Source organism: Anolis sagrei, chromosome 5 (assembly GCF_037176765.1).
Source record: "Anolis sagrei isolate rAnoSag1 chromosome 5, rAnoSag1.mat, whole genome shotgun sequence".
Taxonomy (NCBI): domain Eukaryota; kingdom Metazoa; phylum Chordata; class Lepidosauria; order Squamata; family Dactyloidae; genus Anolis; species Anolis sagrei.
The window spans coordinates 56,039,827-56,062,742 of NC_090025.1; the positions used below are offsets into that span (position 1 = coordinate 56,039,827).

General features: G+C 40.0%; 1 protein-coding gene across 2 annotated transcripts; it reads right to left on the reverse strand.

Annotated features, from left to right (window-relative positions):
- Nucleotides 1-1,504: 1,504 nt before the first annotated feature.
- On the reverse strand, nucleotides 1,505-22,364 carry NPY1R (neuropeptide Y receptor Y1). 2 transcript variants are annotated; one of them, XM_060778757.2, is made up of 3 exons: nucleotides 22,010-22,364; nucleotides 3,701-4,562; nucleotides 1,505-3,584 (listed from the first exon to the last, which is right to left on the reverse strand). In XM_060778757.2, exons 2-3 carry the CDS (start codon nucleotides 4,394-4,396, stop codon nucleotides 3,129-3,131), a joined length of 1,152 nt encoding a protein of 383 aa, XP_060634740.2. In that variant the 5' UTR covers nucleotides 4,397-4,562; nucleotides 22,010-22,364; the 3' UTR covers nucleotides 1,505-3,128. The 2 variants fall into 2 exon arrangements, with proteins under 2 accessions (XP_060634740.2, XP_060634741.2); XM_060778758.2 differs by having other exon boundaries at nucleotides 21,951-22,364.
- Between the last annotated feature and the right edge of the window lie 552 nt (nucleotides 22,365-22,916).

The window sequence follows — 22,916 nt, forward strand, 5'->3', positions numbered from 1 at the left end:
ACAGCATGCAACTTTCCCAAGGTCTAGTAGTTAGCAAATGCAATGAGGACAAGGAGGTATATGTTATTGGGAGACCATCTCCTGTTGGCCTTAGAACTGGAGAATAACTCAATTTCTGCATATCCATATAAATATCACACTATTAGACCTCAAGGACCATAGTGCTAGACAGTCATTGATTATTCATGTCCCTCACCCCAGGTTTTCTTTTCACTTATGAAGTCTACCATGCTATTCAGAGATTTGATACCTTCTATGTTGGAGTGAAGCCAAGAATATCAAAGTCAGCCAAAAGGCAATTATCTCTGGAAATCACTTTTTGTGAGATTCCTCTCTTGAGATCTTATATTATACAGACAATGCTGGTTAAATAATGACAGAACTGGAGCAAGTACCTTAGGGTCCATGGCATTTATCCTCCAACTGTCTAGATTTGGCATGGACAGCCCTTATTAATCCTCTGTTATTCAATTTCTTCAGATGGTTTTTTAAATCCCAGTTCTATCTCCTTCTCCTCCCTCTGTCCCTCTTTGTCCTCAACCTATGCCAATTGCTGCAAAATGATTTCAAAGTGCAAAAGTAGTTTGTACCTAACTTACTGGAGGACGAAAGAAGGCAGAATTTTGCCTTTCTCGGTAGGCTCTGGAAAAGAAAATCATTGCAGCCTTTCCTAGCTAGGGATATAATTTTTCATGAAGTTTCTTCTCAAAGGTAGCAACGAATAATTTGAGCAATTTTCTTCCGACTTAGTTTTCAGGACCATTAGGAATTTGAGACTTTATTCTGTGCAACATTCACATGTGGTTGTTTTGTGCAGAAAAAAAGCATATTTTTTTGCATGGGATATAAAAATTCATGTTATTTTCTGAATTGAAAATGCTATTTTAAATGCAAATCAGTCATGTATTTTTTCCAATTAAAGTAGTTTCTGCATGAAAAAGTATGTTTCCAATGTAAAACAGCTATACGTAAATTTTGCATATGCCACAGTCAACAGTTATCTGTATCAAATTATTTTGGGGTTAAACTCATGTGTTAGTGGTAAGAGAAATTTTGGAGGATGGGCAGGTTGCTTCTCTGCTTAGACAGATACAAGATTAAGAGAAAGGGAGATGTGGAAGGAAGAGGATAAGGTAACAACAGCAGTGATAAAGCTCATTAGTAACAAATAACGAGTTACCCTTGTAGACTCCAGTAACAATAAGGACCAGTGGAATTATTAGAACACAGAGCGAAGAAACCATTTTCCTTTAAAAAGTACAAGCCTAAGCTCATGTACCCACCTTCCTCAGAAATGTCTGAAGCTACAGAACATTTTTTTCTTCTTGGTCTGAAACACTCATATGTTGCATCATAATTAGCAAAAAGCATGGTACAGATGTTTTTTTTCCCCAGCTCCACCTGGACATTTGTCCTTTTTAACACCTTGTTTCACTACTCTTTTTCTATTTCTTACCATCTCCTCCCTTACCCTATCCAATAATCCTTCCCTCCTCTTGCCCTCTTCTTCTCTTCTCCCCACCATTTCATTGCCAAACACATTTTCCTTACTGCCATCCTTCCAAATTCTTTTTTCCAGGAGCTATTCCTAGGTCTCAAGTGTTAAGCCTGTTATCTCAGTAAATAGGATGTTTCTAATCTATAACACAATCTGACAGGCACATTGGTGTTACTAGTTCTGACATTCGGTGATCTGAGAAAACATTTCCTGATGAAGTTTTTTACATTTTTATGACCAGTTCTTAGAACTTCCTTACTCATATTAAAACTGACTTGATGGCCATCATCAACAACATCATGGTGGGAGGATGAATGTAGTTAAGACTGTGCATCCCAGATGACAGAGGAATATTCGAACTTCTTCATGTACCATTTCTCCAATTAAACACTTTTTTTTCCAGCTACTGTTTGTCATACTCAAAACACCATAAAGCTATATCTTTTCTAGTCCAAATTCTAGTCCAAATATAGTGGATATGTCTGCCTGCCAACTGAGGAGCTAAATTATAACTGTTTATAGATGGCATGATCTACAAGCTGTATAACTTTGTCTCATTATGTCAGATCAAATGAAAAAAAATTAAGGAAGTGGTTATTATCCAGTTAGTACAATGGCTCCAACCCATGGGCTGTGGCCCAGCAGTGGGCCGCAAGAACAAAATTCTGGTTCGTGAACCTCCTTCCTCTTTATGTATTTATTTTATTCTATTTATTTTATTTTGTGTTCCTTTCTGCAGTGCTGACCAGCCCCACAGATGGTGACTACTGGGTGGCAAATGTTCTGTGTCAAAAACTAGAGCTGATGTGGACTAACCAATGCAATTTTCTGACTCAGCACTCCAAATAACCAGGCTGAATCCAAAGTTGACCAAAAACTGATTCATAACCTTTTGGTACTAATGTTGGAGAGCGGTCCCCGGTCAAGTGGTCCCTGTTCAAGTGATCCTTGGTCAAAGTGGGCCCTGGTCAAAAAAGGTTGGGAACCACTGCATTAATACCTATGGGTCATCACTAATTCTAACCATACTTACATAAAAGTGCTACTTAGTTCAGTTAAATTTGCTCTCTGGGATCTCCCCTTAAAACTGCAAACCTACAAGTGCCATTCTGAGGAACCCATGATTATTTAATTTAATTTGACTGAGGTTTCATTTTGAATTATTTACATTTTTTAAATAACTCAGATACATAGAGCTGTTTTTCTTTAGTTTAATCTGCATGTTTTGAAACAACACTTTCAAGACAATCATTTGCTTCTTAAATACAGGACTTTTAAAAAGACTAAAAGAGCTGTTCAAAGCAGAATGATCCAGTTCTGTATGAGAGAGTCTTTATGTCAAAGGGGAAGCCGTCTGTCTTTTTTTGATATTCTTTTACATAAATACAGTTAATTTTAGTCAGAAATATTTCAGGGCTGAAAGAAACACATGTGAGGCTGACAGGATTCTTGATGGAAGCTTCACAGAGAGTAAATCTAACATTTCTTTATATTATAAAACAGACACAAGCAGCAAAAAACAGCAACTGAACAGCAGAGATATGGACATAAACATCTTCGATTCCCTTTGGGTAGGAGTGGAATTTCTTCAAAGGTGCTTGTCCATTCCCCTATGACATACGTATGGGAGTTAGATTTTTTCATCATCACTGTCACTGATTTTTTTAAATGTGATTGGACTAGCTTGTTTCAAAGATGTCTTTGAAATGTCTGTGTGCATCGTGGACATGGCAATCGTCTCATAGTCATCGTCCCTTGTGTGGAAGTCACAGAAGCGAAAGAAAACCTGCAAATCCCTTTGGAAATTCTTGTTGAGAAACCCGTAAAAGATGGGGTTCACACAGGTTGAGATCATAGCCGTAAGATGGCAGATCAAAAACAACAAGTTGTGGCTGCAAGATGCAGGAAGAATTTCATGATTCCAGTCAAAGACTGTGTTGAAGATGGTGAGAGGCAGCCAGCATACAGCAAATGCAACCACAATAGAAATCAGCATGATGTTGATCCTTTTGGTTTCAGTGGATCGGTATTTATTATCTCTCATCTTATCCATCATGTTGTTCCTTCTTTTTAAGCGCATGTATATCTGTGGGGAAACAAGAATTCAAGAACAATAAACATCTTATACTATATAATCTAAAGATATTCCTTTGATAATTCAAAGAATAGGTGTGGCACATCAGAAAACAGGTTTCTGCTTACCTTTAAGTAGCAAATAAATATGAAGCAAAGGGGGATCAAGTACTGCATTACCAAGAGAGCAGTGGTATATGAAAGCCTGATAGACTCCATTGGAAAAGAATCCATGCATACATATTTTCCTTTGTATGCCTCTATTGTTAGATTTGTGAATGGTTCATCAGTTAGAATGTGATATATTAGGAAAGGCAATGAAGAGAACACAGCTATGATCCAGATAGCAGCAATTCCTATATAGGCATGTCTATTATTTGGCCTCCATCCTCGAGGGTTGATAATCAGTTGATGGCGTTCAATAGCAATGAGGACCAATGAGAAGACCGATACTGTGACAGAGACACACTGTACAAAAGGATTCAGCTTGCACATGGCCTCCCCAAAAATCCAGTGATCCATTAAAGTGTATACAAAAGTGAAGGGGAGACCCATGATAGTGATTAAAAGGTCCGAAAAGGAAAGGTTGACGATGAGGATGTTGGTCACATTACGCATCTCCTTTTGTTTTAAGATTATGATGATCAAGGCAAGATTTCCAGAAAGGCCGAGAAGGATAACGCCTCCATAAGCCAGGGCCAAAGTGAAGACCATCACCAAAGGCACAGGACAGTCATCGTTCTGAAAGTGTGCAAGTTCAGAAGTCTTTTTTGAGAAATTTTGAAAAGAATAGTTTTCTGCCAAGGAGAGAAGTGATGTATTCATGTTGGCGTTTTCCCAATTTGGAAGCACGCTGATTGATAATCTGAATCTGCAATAGGTTCTCAGAAGCACTTTGAAGAGTTCAGCTCTCTTCTCATTATGCAAACCATAGTCTCCCAACAAAAGCTGCCATGGGCATTTTCATATTGCATTGATTATCTTGTGCAATCTGCGAAGGTAAACAAAAAAAAAAGCATTTATATGTGGGTTTAAACAACTGGAACAGAAGATGCCAATTTTTGAACCATTAACCCAAAAACTCCTTCATCACAGTCCTTGGACTATTTCTTCCCTCTTGCTGTGAGACCTATGCCATATAATACTAACCATGCCGACTTATACACATAGTTTGTTGAGACATGGCTCCCTTATTTTATGCTTAAAATGAAAACTGAAAGCTCTGATTTATTTATTTTAGTTAATCTCAATACGTTTTCATTTTGAATTATTTATATCTTTAAATAATTCAAATGGATAGAGCAATTTGGTTCAATCTACGTTCAAAGACGAAATTTGTCAAAATGAACAAATTAGCAGTCAGAAGAGGCCATCACTTAATAATTGCTAAAACTCATTTTCTTTTTTCTGAAGTATCCATACAAATAATTCACATATTCCTCCTTGCATTGTTTAATTATGTAGCAGTGAATTCAATGACAGCAATTAGTCTCATGTTAACCCACAGGCATATGAAGTAAGAACTTCCCTAAAGGGTTTTCAAATTTCAGGACAGAAACAAGCTGACTTTTGGTTAACAGTATCCAAATACTGTTGTATTGTAGCTCACATCATCCCTTTCCAGCACAGCCAATGATGAGAAAATGATAAATAGGGTTCAATATTATATGGAGAGCCATATATTCTCTGGCCCACAGCACAATATTATGCTTGGTTACTCAACAAAGAGACGTTGAAGTTCAAATGTACAGCAGAGTCTCACTTATCCAACATAAATGACCAGCAGAACGTCAGATAAGTGAAAGTGCTGGATAATAAGGAAGGATTAAGGAAAAACCTATTTAACGTCAAATTACATTATAATTTTACAAATTAAGCACCAAAACTTTGTGTTTTACAACAAATTGACAGAAAAAGCAATTCAATACATGGCAACATTATATAGTAATTACTGTATTTACAAATTTAGCACAAAAACATCGCAATGTATTGAAATAGCTGCGGATCTGGGCAAAAGGCAGACTGCATTGGATAATACAGAACATTGGATAAGCGAAGGTTGAATAAGTGAGTCTCTACTGTATCTGACAGTGGGCCTTCTACATTTGTGTGATCCAGATTAGTCATTTCCAGTAGCCACAGGTCATTGCATCCCACATTTGTAAATGGCAGCTAGGTGAATGCAGACATATTGGCACATGCATGTTCACATTGCCACAAGTTTTGAAATGAATATGAGCCTGCATAACTTTTTTCCTTTCTCCGTGAAATTGAACAAACATGTAGGAAAGGTAGAAAAGTTATCTTCATTAAAGTAAATCTTGGTAATTGTATTCTGGAAACAGTACTTTACCGCACTTCTTAACATTGCAAAAATAGTATTGAAATAGTTATGATTTAAAATGTTCTTATTCCCTGGAATAAATTAGGCTGATGTAGTGATGTAATTTATTTATTATTTATTTATTTTGTACATTTGTACCCCGTTCTCACACCGGGGGGGCTCTCAGGGCGGCTTCACAACAAGTATTCATTCAAGTGTTAACCGCAGTCATAGACACATTTAAAACAGATCATTAAAATACATTACATTAAAAATTAATAAAATCATGCCAGTTTAAAAATCATTGCCTGGGACACTCCATTGCCATACATGTCACATTTAATCCTATCCCAGTTGCTGCCGCTACTGTTCAAAACTCATTATTAGGTTAGAAAATGAAAGAATCAAAGTGTTATTCCTAGAAAGTTGCTTTCCATGTGAGTGAAAACATTTATATTGCTGTCAATGAGTTCTTGTTTATTTTGACCCTGCTTTCAGTACATATTCAGAGAGTTGTGTAACTGAAAATACAAATTTACATAGGACTGGAGGTCAAACCAAGCAAGTAGCAGGTCAGCTGGCCATCTACAGATGTGTACATAGTCAGGTAATCTAGTTGGAGTTGCAAGAAAATGTCTCTTCGGACTTGTCTGCATTGACAAAAAAAAAGTTTGGTGACACATTTTTGCAGTCCGCATTGCAATGACCCCATTACAGCCACAAGCAACCATGCATTTTCCCCTGGAGAACTCACCTTGGTCCTAGGGGACAGTTCACATTTCTAATACTTTCCATTATTTTTGGCCACATGACCTTGGCTACTCTACTTTTTTTCTCTCTGTTAAGTGGAGGTGTGCTGATAATGATATATTGAAATCCAATGCCTACTAGTTCTGGCCAGCATGGCCAATAATGAGAGATGATGGGAGTTTCACTCCAACAACATCTGGAGCCCAATCTGTTTTTTACCCCTATTTTAAGATTAGGGTTTTAAACAGAGGCTCGATGACTCTCTGTCAGGAGTGGTTTTATTCAATATTGGGTCTTATCGTCTCTTCCAACTCTCTGACTCTATTATTCTGAGACTCTCTGACTCTAGCAATAATCCAGGAATTCTGAATTAAATGCATGTTTTACATCATTTTGAAAATGCTCCTCTTGCACCACAACTAACTAAGGAGGTTGCTATAGAACCTCACTATTTGGGAAATTATGAAAAAGAGTTCTTATAGAATTGGGAGGAAGTTGACTATCTCAATGTCGTAAACAACTCCCAGAAGCCCTAGGAAGAATATTCTGTATACCAGTGATTCTCAACCTGTGGGTCCTCAGATGTTTTGACCTTCAACCCTCAGAAATCCTAACAGCTGGTAAATTGGCTGGGATTTCTGGGAGTTGTAGGCCAAACAGCTGGGGACCCACAGGTTGAGAACCACTGCTATACTCATGTATAAGCCAAGAAATTTTAGTCAAAAATCAACACCTCAATACTTGGTTGATGTGAGTACTGCACTTTAATTTGTATATATAAAAAGAAACCACATCCTTATTTGGGTAAAATGGTAAAAGGCAAGAGCTTGGCCCATCCCAGGACACCCTAAAAGTAAGAATAACCTTCTATTATTCTCTACACTCGTGGATGCCTGGGGAGAAAAATTGTAGTGATTGCCTAATGTTGGTACTCTCTCCTCTCTACAGAATGACCCTTAACATTCAAAAACCAGAATACTGCCCGCAAAACCTGCCCTTGGCCAATACATTAGGTCAACTTATATGAGTACATATGGTACCTAATGGAAAGGTAATGTGGAAATTTTAGTCCAAAGCCTTGGAAGGCCAAATAGATCACCACCGGAGGTTACTATGCACATCATCTACCTAGGAGGCACTTTCCCATTTATTGCAACCATGAATATTACAGCTTAAAATGCCAGGGGCCAAAATTTGATCCATCTCACATCACATTTGCTTGCTTTGTGAAAGATAACCATCAACTATGTATGGTAGCCCACACAGAGTGTGTTGCACTAATGCTACTCCCTGGACTGGTGATGGCACCATTAGCTGCAATCTTTGGTAAGTTTCCAGGAAAGAAAAACATCCTGGGCATTATCATAGCCTGGCATACTGGAAAATAGTATTTCCTAGTCTCCACATCAGATATTCCATGAAACACTGTTTCATATCATCTGATGATGTTTAGTGCCTACCTGGTACTTCAAAAAGCATGATACAGGGCTGTTAGGTTGAATTTGATTTAGTAAAAGGGCCCTAGTTGCATGAAAACGTGTTATGAAAATGGAGTTGTTGAGATTGATCTAGTTGTGTTAAAGACATATTTGAATCCTCTGCTACAGGGCTTTACAAATTGCTGTGACACATTAGTGTGTCGGTGACCATGTGTAGGTGTGTCACATGAACATAACAAGAAACATCTGAGTCTATTGTAAAATAAGCAATTAATCATATGTTTTAAAAATATCAATTAAAGATTTTCATGAAATATACTGAGTCTCCATAGATTTTACTATTACAATTTATATCTATGTTCATATCTTTTATAAGAGGATTGGTTTAACTTCCGATGTAGAACACAGTAGAAATTATGCTGTTGCAAAATGATGCATGTCTAAAAAGTATGTCACCAACGTGAAATGTTTGGAAAACTCTGCTCTACTATGTAATTCTCTAGTTAAGCTGCAAACAGGTATGGTAACTGGGAAGCAAAACTGAATCATGACCTTGTCACAGTCACCAAATTCAGCATTGTACAACACTTCCAACCTGCTTTGGGGACGGAGCCCACACCACCCATCACACTACATTGTGTGACTTCCAGCGGAGGCCCCACCTCTAACCAGGGTGGAAGCATCCTTGGACACTTCCCTCACAACATGGGAGGCTTCCCATGTTCTGCTGGATCCAATGGAGCCTCCCCACGTGTGATAGGTAAAGCATTGCTGAGAAGGAGCTGTGCACAGGGTAACGGACCCACCCCACTGCCCTCTTTTTCCTTGACTAAGCCAGGCAAAGCCTTTCTGATGAAGCCTTTGTGATCAGGTTGTCATATTCATTGTACAAAGGGGTCAACAATTTATGCACTATTTACTTAATCCAAATTTCCTCCATGTTCTTGTTTGATACTTTGAAAAAGAAAACCTTCTGCTGTTCAGTCTTGTTTTGTTTTTTTCAGAAGGAATCTGAAGCACGAACATCCGAGAAACACTTAGACTGAAGCATACACACAAGTATGGTAAGCCTCATTGAACTCAATGGAGCTTACTCCAGTGTAGGATGTGGTCTAATATCACAACTCATTTGTTAGAGATACACTTCTATTGTATTTTGTTGTTGTTGTGATTTATGATTCTCTCCAAACCTCTCCAACATTTTTATTCCCTTCTTTGTTAATCCTTCTGACTGATTTTTTTTGTTGTTCTTGTTAAAACTCTTCATTTTTGAGAGCTGAAGGACAAGTGTGACACTTTCAAGCAAAGATTTTTCCCAAAACAGCACTTATAAGAAGCAAACAGCTTTCCTAGTTAGTATTTCTGCTTCCCCTGCCAGAGCAACAGGACCAAACACTGATAAGTTCCCCCAGCACTCTTTAATCTCAGTTAGAACTGATGTCTAGCAGGGAAAAGGCGGGGTGAACAAAAAGGAAAGTATGAAAATTAAAGAGGGTTTTAAAAGAGTGTAAGGAAATCAATATTTACACATGGAACTCAAACAGATACACACAACAGAGCCACCTCTTTTTATACTACACTTGCCCATTTATGAAGAGGCAGAATACAAACAACCCAAGAATCAAAGGAAACAGAACTCAGCAGTTAGCTGACCTACATTTGATTCACGTAGTGGATGGCAAATACCTGGAATGCTTCCCTCTTCTAAAATGCTCAAATCCAATCTGAAGGGTCAGTTGACTCATAATGCTTAAAACCCAATGTGGAAGGCAAGGTTAACAGCACAATCCTATATACAGTTCAGGATGTGGCTGTGAATCATGCAGCCTTTCCAATGCTATTGGATTGCAAGTTGCAGCAGCCCTAGACAGCATGCTGAGAGTTGCTGACCCAAAACATCTGAAGAACTGCATGAGAGGAAGAGCAAAGTGCATCCCTCCAGATGTTGCTGAATATTGTCAATATTGGCTTGGACTATACAGTAACCTCTAGATTCTCAAGAAGGTTATATTTTGTTCCTTCCCTGGCCTTAAGGGTTCAGATTCTGAGGTGGCATTCCATCCTTTCTGGTGGAGCATAAATAGTCTTAGAATCATAAAATCATAAAGTTGGGAGAGACTACAAGGACCATTCAGTCCAATACCCTGCCATGCAGGAACACAACATCAAAGCACTCCTAACAGCCTCCGATCCAGAATCTTCAGAACATCTTCCACCCCCTCTGAGGCAGTATATTCCACTATTCAACAGCTCTTAAGACTTCATCACATTAGATACCCGAATGCAGGCAAGCGGGGGTATTTTCCGGACATTGTGGCAAATCTGTGGGGCAGTGGGGGAATCCGTCGTCCCACACCCTACATGGCTGTCTTTCCTTCACACAGAGCTCCCCCCATGGTTGCCCCATTGTTGGCAATGAGAACACATGTTCTCGTTGCTTCATCTTAGGATGCTTTCTGTACAGTTTGGGGAGGGAAACCCATTGGAAGTAGCTATGCATCATCTGATGGGATCCGGCAGTCTCCATCCTCAAACTGTGCTGAAAGCACTCTAGGATGGGTAATTTCACCCATGTGGTGAAGTACTTAATGTCAGGGAGTTACTCCTATGATTTAGATAGAATCTCTTTTCCTGCAATTTTACTCTACTGCTGTGTGTCCTAGTCTTTGAAGCAGCAGAAAACAAGCTTGCTTCTTCCCCAATGTGACATCTTTTCAAATATTTAAGCATTGTTATCATGTTCCCTCTTCTCCTTCTCTTCTCCAAGCTAAACATGCCCAGCTGCCTAAGCAATGGCTCATAGGACTTGGCTTCCAAATCAAGTCCTTTTATCATTTTGGTTATCCTTCTCTGGACATCTTCCAGCTTGGCAATATCCTTCTTGAATAGCAGTGCCAGAACGGGACATAGTATTCCAAGTGTGGTCTGACCAAAGAACACTAGAATAGGACTATGACTTTCCTCAAACTAGATACTATAGTTCCATTGACGCAACCTAAAATCATGCTGGCTTTTTAAAAGATGCCGAATCACACTGTTGAATTAATCTGTGTTCAGCATGGAATTTACTAAGACTCCTAAATCCCTTTCATGCATACTGCTTTTATATCAGGTGTCTCCCATTCTATATCTGTGTGTTTCATTTTTTTTCTGTCTAGGTGTAGTATCTGGCATTACTCCCTGTTGAAATTCATTATGTTAGTTTTGGCCCAATTCTGTAATCTGTTAAAGTGATTTTGGATTGTGATCCTGACCTCTATAGTATTTGTTATCCTTCCCAATTTGGTGTCATTTGCAAATCTAATTAGCATGATCTCTATTCCATTGTCCAAGTTCTTGATTAAGATGTTGAATACCACTGGGCCTAGGATAGAACCCTTCATGTGGATATTCAGGGGATAACAGTTACATCATCTTTGTCAGGTGAGTAAGAGTAGGCAGAAGCTCCCAGGTGTAGCTGCTCCCCCACCCACCCACCGACTCACTCTTTTCTCTAAGGCTTGCAGGAGTGTGATTTGCTCATGATCACCCAGTGGGTTTCATTTCTTGCTTTCCTGGAGCCTTAGTCCAACACTCACTAATCATACAGTAATATGTAAAATCTCATATTAAAGGTATCTACATTAGTAAATTACAAAACCTTTCTTGAATACAACAAAAGCAATGTAGACATATGTTGATTTAGATAGCTTTTTAGAGGCTGGCCTTCTTCCTTCTCACACAAAAAGACATTGTCTTCTGTGAAATAAAACATGCAATGTTTATATGGATTACTCCCTCACCTTTTAAAAAACAGAAACAAATCTGATCACTGATTAACTAGGGATGATTTGTTGAGCCAAATATTCCAATTTAATTCATTAATTTACCTAATAAATACACTTAGTGTGCAATCTTCTATACACTTACTTGGAATTAAGCCCCACAAACCTCAGTAGGAAAAGGGCAGCATTCCAAATACTGCAGCCATATTTACAAATAAACATGCTTAGGGCACACTGCATAATCTAAAATGAAAGATATCAGTCAAGATGCCAGTTTGCTATCTAATCTGGAAGCCTTCCCATATTTATTTTATTTTTTAGGTTTTAGGTCCCATTTTTATTGCTGGGACAGATGAACAGTCAATGTTTCCTGTCAATGAAAAACAATTTTGAAAATGCCTACATAACCTATTTACATCCATTTAAATGCCTACATAACCCATTTACATCCATTTACATTTTGCTGCCTGAGCTAGAATCTTACTGCCTGAGTGGGAATAACGTATTTCCCCCATCTTCCTCCAAAGTGTGTAACACCAAAGCCTGGTCAAACTATTTTTACACGTGAGGCAGATAACCCCCAATCCTCCCCATTTCTAGGCATAAATGTGCCTTGATAATAAAAATAATTCACAATTTGTCTCCCTTTAATAAAACTCAAAATCAGTGGAACCCCTCAGTCTTCTTAATGGCAGGACCAAGCACACACCAAAATCCAATATGACTTTTCCATGTCAACGTAGGAAGAGTCAGTTTGGCTTGATCTTTCATTCAGATGAAGTTCTGTTCTAGGAAGGCTTTCAGTTAAAGTAAACTATAGTGTACACTTGTGCATGATTTTTCCAACCAGCTCTAAATCATAAAATTGGATGAGACCACTAGGGTCATCCAATCCAACCCTTCATATGTATGTGCCTTCAAACTGTCTGTGAACTTACAGAACCCCATTAATTTCATAAGGTTTTTAAAAGCAATAATACTCAGAAGTGGTTTGCTAGTTCCTTCCTCAAATATATAACTTACAGTAACTAGTATTTGTTGATGGTCTCCCATCCAAGTACTCTCCATGGCTGACCCTGATTAGTTTCCAAGGTCAGACAGGATCTGGTGCCTTTAGGGCAGTGGTTCCCAACCTGTGGTCCATAGACTCCAGTGGTCCACAAGAACTAAAATATGGTCCACAGCCTCACTATTACTGCACTGTTGTAACAAGAGTGACTGGTCTTATGAAATCCTCTTATAGTGAGTGTTAAGGGTTATTAAATATAGTTTTCTGTGGGTGAGCAGATGGTGACTACTGGATGCCATATGTTCTATATCAGAAATTAGAGCTGATTTGGTCTATCCAATGCAGTTTTCTGAATCAGCACCCCAAATAACCAAACCGAATCTAAAGTTGACCAAAAACTGATTTGTAACCCTTTTGGGACTAATGTTGGAGAGTGGTCCCAGGTCAAAGTAGTCCCTGGTTTTAAAAAAAAAGTTGGGAACCACTGCTTTAGGGTATTTAGGCACTTTGTCCTTGGAGACTTATGGAGCAACCAGTCAAATCCAAAGACCATTAGAAATATATTGGATTTCTTCCAGTAAAAAGCAAGATCTTTTGCTTTGATAGACTGTGAAAGACACTGAGAAACCAGGATGGGATTGAGACATGCTGAGATATTAAGTCCTACAAAGTTTAAGAAGCCATATAAAGTATATTATATAAAAGTTGAAACATTTGCCAGAATCCTTAACCCCCACTTATGTGAATTTAGGAACTTTCAAAGATCTTGCGCAAGGAGCAACGAATATGTCACTGTGCAAGACGCTTGGCTCAGGTACACAAGAGGAGCCAGGATCTCTTCACCTCCCTGGTCACTGATTGACTGAAAGGCTATGCCAAAATACCATCTGACTGTCATTGTGAACCTTGGAAAGCAGCAACAATGTTTGCCCTTCTTTGGGAGTTAGGCAGAAAATTGCTACTTTAATGCAAGTTCAGTTAAATATCACTCTGGTGTAAAATAACTCATGGCACATAAACCCTGTGTTAGGATAATCATGTGACATTAGATATCGGTAAACTGAGAGTTCAACAGTTTCTTTCTATGCAAATTGTTAGCCACTCTGATCTTCTACAAGGAAAGGTGGAATATAATAACCATCTGAAAACCATCTGAAAACAAGAAGAATGTGGATTTCTTTAGAAGCAGGTTACACGTAAATGTTTCTGTGTGCACTCACATACACACATTGATTGTTTAACCAACTGGAACACAAATATCTGGTTAAGATTTCCTTAACAAGGACACAGATCTAAGTTGAAATCCCATTGTATTTTATAATCAACTGAAATACATAGCTTGCTATTATATGTATGTTCGCTACCGTAAGATGAATTCAATGGGACTTATTAAGTTCACAGAAGATATACTGTTCTAAATATCCTATAACTGAAAAGACAGATTTTACAAACGTAGCATCCACAGATGACTTTCTTGTTGTTCTTACCTGCCTTCAAGTCAACTTTCACTTATGTCAATCCTATCCACTTATGTCAACCGCTTCTTGGGCAAGACTTTTTCATATGAGGTTTTCCATTGCCTTCCTTTGAATAATGCCTTGGTATTCCCTGGTAGCCTCCCTTCTAAGCATTAACTAGGTTGGACTCTCCTTAGCTTCTAAGACAGTGTTTCTCAACCTTCCTAATACCGCGACCCCTTAATATAGTTCCTCATGTTGTGGTGACCCCCAACCATAAAATTATTTTTGTGGCTATTTCATAATTGTCATTTTGCAACTGCTATGAATAATAATGTAAATATTTGATATGTAGGATGTATTCTCATTCACTGTACCAAATTTGGCAGAAATACCCAATATGCCCAAATTTGAATACTGGGGGGTTGGGGGAATTGATTTTTTTCATTTGGAAGTTGTAGTTGCTGGGATTTATAGTTAACCTACAATCAAAGAGCATTCTGAACTCCACCAACAATCATATTGGCACACAGAACTCCCATGACCAACAGAAAATACTGGAAGGGGTTGGTGGGCATTGACATTGAGTTTTGGAGTTGTAGTTCACCTACATCCAGAGAGCACTGTGGACTCAAACAACGATGGATAAGGACTAAACCTGGCACAAATCCTCAATATGCCCAAATGTGAACACTGGTGGAGTTTGGAGAAAACACACCTTGACATTTGGGAGTTGTAATTGCTGAGATTTATAGTTTACCTACAATCAAATAGCATTCTGAATCCCACCAATGGTAGAATTGGACCAAACTTTCCACATAGAACCCCCATGACCAACAGAAAATACTGTGTTTTCTTATGGTCTTTGGTGATTCCTCTGACCCCCTCACGACACCCCCCCCCCCCCGGGATCCTGACCCCCAGGCCAGCAATTCCAATTTTTGGAAAGACACAATACAGCATTCTTCTTCCTTTTCTCTATTGCATATTAAAATAAGCTCTCAAGGTAGTCAAGACTGGTTACAACTACACCAAAAAAATGAACACATCACAACAATACCAAAATCACTGCACTGGTTACCTGTTAAAGTCCAGACAATGTACAAATTGTTGGTTATTAACTTAAAAGCCCAGGTTACCTATAGGATCATCTCATCCTGTACAATCTGCCCTGCATATGCATCCTCATTTGCTTCAACCAGCCAGGACAACCCAGTCAATTTTAATCTATGAATTTCACATTGACCTTTTCGTAAGTATGAATGATTTCAATGTGTCATGGGTTCATTTCACTCTTCTCTTTATGTTTTTTAATCTATGTGTTTCAAATGGTTTCATGTATCCTAATTATATATTATATTTTAGTTATCTGCTGTACCCTTATTATTATTATTAGTTGTGCCATAGATTCTAGCTTTAGCATTATTTGTAATACATCATTTGGTTTTTGCTCTTGACTGTGTATATTTTGTAACTATTTGTTAACCAAGACATAAAACCAATACATATATTGTGTTTTCAAAGGCTTTCATGGCCAGAATCATTGGGTTGCTGTGCATTTTCTGGGCTGCATGGCCATGTTCCAGTAGCATTCTCTACTGATGTGTCACCTACATCTATGGCAGGCATCCTCAGAGGTTGGGAGGTCAGATCTCACAACCTCTGAGGATGCCTGCTATAGATGTGGGCAAAATGTCAGGAGAGAATGCTACTGGAACATGGCCATACAGCCCAGAAAACTCAGAGCAACTCAACAAATATATTCCTTTAAAGTATCAAAACATGTCAATTTCAATGGATTTGCTTCCATATGAGTAGGCATTTATTTTTAGCTTGCGTCTACACTATAGAATTGATGCAGTTTGACACCACTTGAACTGCCATGTCTCAATGCTATGCAATCTTAGAGTTGTAGTTTGGTGAGGTGCCAACCCTCTTTGGAAGAGAAAACCTAGTAAAAGTGCAGCTCCCATGATTCCACAGCATTGAGCCATGGCAGTTCAAATGGTGTCATACTGGATGAATTCTACAGTGTACATGCAGCCTTAGTCTTTGTTTCCCAAAAACTGCCTAGATTCCTAAGCCATTGAGCCAAAGCATGAGCTATCAATCATCCTCCTGAAGGGAAACGAACCAACTCGGCCATCACTTCCTATTTATCCTGAGTGATTTTGACTGTCACCATGAGCAACCTGCATCCACTCCGAGACAGCAGGCAAAAGGCAGCCGTTGGCCAGGCTTCAGCTTTGCTCCTTCCATCGAAAATGCAGATTGGGAGGGAGCTGTCAACTAGCTTAAAAGACTCAGGGAACTGGATCCAGAAAACCAGTTAAATGAAAATACTTTTTTGATAGGAGCTAAAGTTGTTAGCCGCAGCTTCTTGGAAGCAAGCTCTGTTGCCTGCAAGAGAAAAATGTGCTTCACAGAGAGTTAAGAGAAAAATCCAAAACTTGAAATTAGAGTTTGGACTATAGTTTGCAAAATCCTTAGCTATCTGGTGAAGCTGGTTGCAATGCTCAGGTAGATAAGGAAAATAACTTGTGTATGAGAAAAATAGATTTTGCTATTGTAAAAGAGAGTAAGAGGGAAGGGGAAAAAGAAGGGGGATGCAGATATTGAGTATTTTATTTGTCCCAGTGATACTAGGCAGAGCTTAGGAAAGTGAGGCTAGTGAGACAACTTCTTGCTTAAAAGAATTGTAATCCAAATAAATAACTTTTCTAGTTTCTGGATACAGGTGTGTCATAATCAAGTACATTTAGGAAGTCCCAATAAAAAGAGGAATTTTCCAAGTCTTGGCTCAGGTGTATCATGATGCTGAGTTAATTTGGGGTAAGGTAAAAGTTTCCCCTTGATAGAAAGAAAGGAGATTCCACCTGAAGATTAGGAAGAACTTCCTGACTATGAGAGCTGTTCAGCAGTGGAACGCTCTGCCCTGGAGTGTGGTGGAGGCTCCTTTTTTGGAAGCTTTTAAACAGAGGCTGGATGGCCATCTGTCAGGAGTGCTTTGAATGCAATTTTCCTGCTTCTTGGCGGGGTTTGGACAGGATACCCCACGAGGTGTCTTTAACCTCTATGATTCTGTGATTCTAAGTCTAGCTGAGTCTGACTCTGGGTGGTGGTGCTCATCTCCATTTCTAAGCTGAAGAGTCAGCATTGTCCTTAGATGCCTCCTAGGTCAGGAGTGCCATTACCTTCTCACCAAATCTACTCACACTTGAATGTTTTCGAACTCCTAGGTTGGCATAAGCTGGGGCTGACATCAGGAGCTCACCCTGTCCCATGGATTTGAACCGCTGATCTTCCAGTCAGCAAGTTCTGCAGCTTGGCAATTTAACTCACTGAGCAACCACAGCCTCAGATTTGGGCTACTGTATTGCAAAATATCAGAAAAAACATTAGTTACTATATGGACAGGAGGCTGCTAATGAATACCAGGTGCTCTAGGCTATATTTCAGAGGCAGAAACTGACAAACCACCTGTAAAGATGACAACATATTCAAACATACATTACAAAAACTAGCTTTTTCAACCTCTAGCCCTTGGCATGTCACAACCTTCAAAATCTGATTCCAAATATGTCAACACACCACAAAGTGAGGGAACTGCAACACTCCAGATATTATTGAATCAAAATTCTCATCATTGACTTTTCTGGTGATAGTTGCATACCAAGAACATCTGGAGGGCCAGATGTTCCCCAACCCTGTCATTGAACCTGGGTTCATTGAAGCCTGAGCCTGTCTTTGCTTCCCCTCGTCTTCAAACCACACTGACTTCAGGATCCTCATACGCTTTCCCTTCTTCCCAGTCACCCCAACCTTCCAGTAATAACTCCACCATTCCACCAGAGGAGATCGGATAGCCATGTATAAATATGTGAGGGGAAGTCATAGGGAGGAGGGAGCAAGCCCTCGAGACTAGGACGTGGAACAATGGCTTCAAACTACAGGAAAGGAAATTCCACCTGAACATCAGGAAGAACTTTCTAACTGTGAGAGGTGTTCAGCAGTGGAACTCTCTGTGTGGTGGAGGTTCCTCCTTTGGAGGCTTTTAGACAGAGGCTGGATGACCATCTATCAGGGGTGCATTGAATGTGGTTTTCCTATTTCTTGGTAAGGGGTTGGACTGGATGGCCCACAAGGTCTCTTCCAACTCTATGATTCAATAATAACATCTTCCCTGATGAAGAGAGCTGGGGATATGCAAACCTGGCCAATGGTTTTGAACATGATCGTAACCAAGGATTTTGCACTAATTTCATTCATTTTGCCCTGACTACAGAACAAGTCTTTGGAGGGGAGCAACAGGAAGGAAACTCCCTTGAAATCCATGGAAACAGCTGGTGGTGATGAAGGAGGAGGAGGCAGGGAGATAGATCTATTGTTAGGATGCATCTACAGTGTAGAATTAGTGCAGTTTGACCTCACTTCAACTGCCATGGCTCAATGCTACGGAATGACAGGAGTTGTATTTGTATCTTGTATATTATGTTAAATGTGCTTTGATTTGTATTGTGTTATGTTGCAAGACGCTTTGGGTTTCATTAGGGAGAAAAACAGGATAAAAATATATTTTTTCATTGTTATGATTGTTATTATTATTATTATTATTATTATTATCTGCCCAGGATTGCTGGTACCTCATCAAACTACAATTCCCAGGACTTCAAACATTGAGCTGTGGCAGTTAAAGTGCTGTCAGGTAAAGGGAAAGGTTTTTCCCCCGATATAAAGTCCAGTCATGTCCATCTCTGGGGGTTGGTACTCATCTCCATTTCTAAGCCAAAGAGCTGGCATTGTCCATAAAGTCATGTGTGGCCTGCATGACTGCATGGAGCACCGTTACCTTCCCGCCAGAGCGGTACCTATTGATCTACTCACATCTGCATGTTTTTGAACTGCTAGGTTGGCAGAAGCTGGGGCTGACAGCAGGAGCTCACCCCGCTTCCTGGATTCGAACCTGCGACCTTCCGGTCAGCAAGTTCAGCAGCTCAGCAGATTAACCCACTTGGCCACTGGGGGCTCCATTAGGGATTAAAGTGGGATATAAATAAAGATATTTTTATTATTATTATGACTGTTGTTATTTGAAACACAACAAGATTAGTACACAGCAAACAAGAACACAATGCTGGCTGCAGTATTGGCTCACACACTGGACACTTCCCAAGTGTCTAGGACAATGTGATATATCAGCGAATAATGCGTGCAGATCCCAGTAGGGTGGACTTTTGCAGCTGACAGATGGTAATTTTGTCAGTGCCAATTATATTTAAGTGCAGGCCAAGGTCTTTAGGCACTGCACCCAGTGTGCCAATCACCACTGGGACTACCTTTACTGGCTTGTGCCAAAGTTGTTGTAGTATTGTTGTCATTATTATTATTATTACACTGCTTGATGTGCTTATTTATATTGCTTCTTGTATTTTGTTTTTTATTTTTTATATTTTACTGTCATTGTGTGTTGTTTATTTGCATTGCTTTATTGTTGGGCTTGGCCTCATGTAAGCCGCTCCACGTCACCTTGGGGAGATGGTGGTGGGGTATAAATAAAGTTTTATTATTATTACTAGCAGTCCCCTGCCACATGTTGCTGTGGCCCTGTCTGGTGATATGGAAAATAAAGTCTTGGTTTCTAATATATGTTGATGTGGAGATTGTCTGGTTTGCCTACTCTGGAACATGCAACATATAATTGTCCTTCTTTAGGAGTCCCTTTCAAATCTATGATATTGTATCTGTGTGTGTGTGTGTGAATCATATATATCTATCTATATCTATGGCTGGATATCTCTGTCAGGAGAGCTTTGATTACGTTTTCTTGCCCTGGTGAAGGGAGTTGGACTGGATGGCCTTAAATATGGGGGTTCTGTGTGGGAAGTTTGCCCCAATTCTGTCATTGGTGGGGTTCAGCATGCTCTTTTATTGTAAGTGAACTATAAATCCCAGTAACTACAACTCCCAAATGTCAAGATCTATTTCCCCCAAACTCCATCTGTGTTCATATTTGGGCATATGGAATATTTGTGCCAAGTTTGGTCCAGATCCATCCTTGTTTGAGTCCACAGTGCTCTCTGAATATAGGTGAACTACAATTCCCAAACTGTGTGTGTGTGTGTTTAGGGATGATGGACACTCAATGGACTGTTAGGTGTGTTGTGTCCAAATTTGGTGTCAATTCATCCAGTGGTTTTTGAGTTATGTTAATCCCACAAACGAGCATTACATTTTTATTTATATATTATTATTATTATTATTATTATTATTATTATTATCTGCTCAAGAACAATAAATATAAATAAATAAATAACCAAACTACAACTCCCAGGTCCTCAAAGCATTGAGTTGTGGAAGTTAAAGTGTATTGTCGAAGGCTTTCATGGCCGGAATCATTGGGTTGTTGTCGATTTTTTCAGGCTATATGGCCATGTTCTAGAGGCATTCTCTCCTGACGTTTCGCCTGCATCTATGGCAAGCATCCTCAGAGATTGTAAGGTCACAACCTCTGAGGATGCTTGCCACAGATGCAGGCAAAACGTCAGGAGAGAATGCCTCTCAAACATGGCCATATAGCCCGAAAAACCCTACAACAACCCAGAAGTTAAAGTGCTGTCAAAACTGCATTAATTCAACAACCTCTGAGGATGCTTGCCACAGATGCAGGCAAAACGTCAGGAGAGAATGCCTCTAGAACATGGCCATATAGCTTGAAAAAACCGACAACCCAGAAGTTAAAGTGCTGTCAAAACTGCATTAATTCAACAGTGGAGAGGCACCCTTACAAGGAGGCAATAATCCTACTGGAATCAATGAAACTAAAGTGTGGAGATGAGCCATTATTGACGACACTGTTTCAATGCATCAATAATGACAATTATCATATAGATCTAGTGCCGTGCCATTCCAAGTGCTGGTCCTTGGAGCGGAGCCATGCCTGAGCCCGGGGCTACTGCTGCCTGGCATGTTTCCAGGTCCAGAAAGAAACAACTGGAGCTAATGGGTACAAATGCAGTGCTAATCCCTGGTTTATTAGGGAGGGGAATCAAAATATTGCTCTCTTTCATCAGACAGTCTGAGAAGTACTAAAGAAAGGCTAGGCTGGAGCTCTTCCTTCTTTGCCCTCCTTCTAGAAATCAAGGAGCATCTTTGCAGTTGGTAAAAAGGAACCAAATTGTGTCTACACTGTAGAATGAATGCAGTTTTGACCCCTCACTTGAGAACTGCTATGGAGTCATGGCTTTGGTGAAGAAGAAGAAGGTGAACAAAGGTGAACCCAGTTGGGAAAACTGCCAATGCCTGGATTCCATAGTATTGAGCCATGACACTTTAAAGTGGTATCAAACTGAGTTAATTTTACAGTGTAGATGCAACTTAGAAGATTGGAAGATGCAAAGTGGGGTGAAGGGTTGCAAAGGGTGTGGGAGACATCTGGGGTAGGGATGGAGGCGCGACCTCCTCCCAAGCTCGCTGCCCAGATCTGACACGTGTCGCTTCCGCGACACGTGTCAGATCTGGGCAGCGAGCTTGGGAGGAGGTCGCGCCTCCATCCCTGTCCCAGATGTCTCCCACACCCTTTGCAACCCTTCATCCCACTTTGCAAGGCAGAAACCCACGGGAAAGACAGCAAAACCAACCCGTGCACGTGTGAATGCAGAGTTCTCCGCTCCAACGCGCCGCCGAAAGAGTCTCTCACCTGTCTGCCTCTGTTTCCAGGTAAGTGGAGCTGGATCCATTCCCCACCAAGGGCATTCATTCCCAGTCTTTGGCATCTGGATCTTCACTGGAGCCAGCAAAGTGGAGTCCACGTTATTTACCTCCCGCGATCACATGATGGGGAGGAGGAGGAGGAGGAGGAGGAGGCGAGGAAGAGGAGGGAGACCTTCCAGCCGCACATCTGGAAGTGGGTTGCTTGGCAATCATTCTGGAGGAAAGGTAATTAAAGATTGAAGCGCTTGGGAGACGGAGAGAGAGTTGGCTCAATGCTTCTTCTTGAGCGAGGTGGCTTTTCTCCTTCTTCTTTTTGCCCAGGCGGAGAGCGTGGGTTTCCTTGATTTGAGAACGAGTGCCATCTAGTGGCCACAGCGAGGAACTGTCGCCCATTCTTTTTGTGACTATTGGGGTTATGTAAATAAATTAAAAAATCCATAATATGATACCATGGGGGTTATGTAAAAAAATCAATAGTAATTAATATTAATAATAATGACGTCGGGATTAGGTAACACGTCGTCATCTATATAAATAAAAATGTAATGTTCGTTTGTGGGATTAACATAACTCAAACACTGGACGAATTGCCCCCAAATTTCGCCAGACGACACCTACTAACCCAGTGTTTCTCAACCTGGGGGTCGGGACCCTTGGAGGGGTCGTGAGGGGATTTCAGAGGGGTCGCCAACGATCATCAGAAAATACTGTATTTTTGTTGTTTGTGGGGGTTCTGTGTGAGAAGTTTGGCGCAATTCTATTGTTGGTAGGATTCAGAATGCTCTTTGATTGTAGGTGAACTCTAAATCCCAGCAACTACAGCTCCCAAATGGCAAGGTCTGTTTTCCCTAAACTCCACCAGTGTTCACATTTGGGCATATTGAGTATTAGTG

Excerpts from the sequence above, each read along its gene's own strand:
- NPY1R (XM_060778757.2), bottom strand. The coding sequence starts at position 4,396 with ATGAATACATCACTTCTCTCCTTGGCAGAAAACTATTCTTTTCAAAAT. Across the intron at positions 3,585-3,700 it reads TATTTATTTGCTACTTAAAG|ATATACATGCGCTTAAAAAG; the intron begins GTAAGCAGAAAC and ends GTTTCCCCACAG.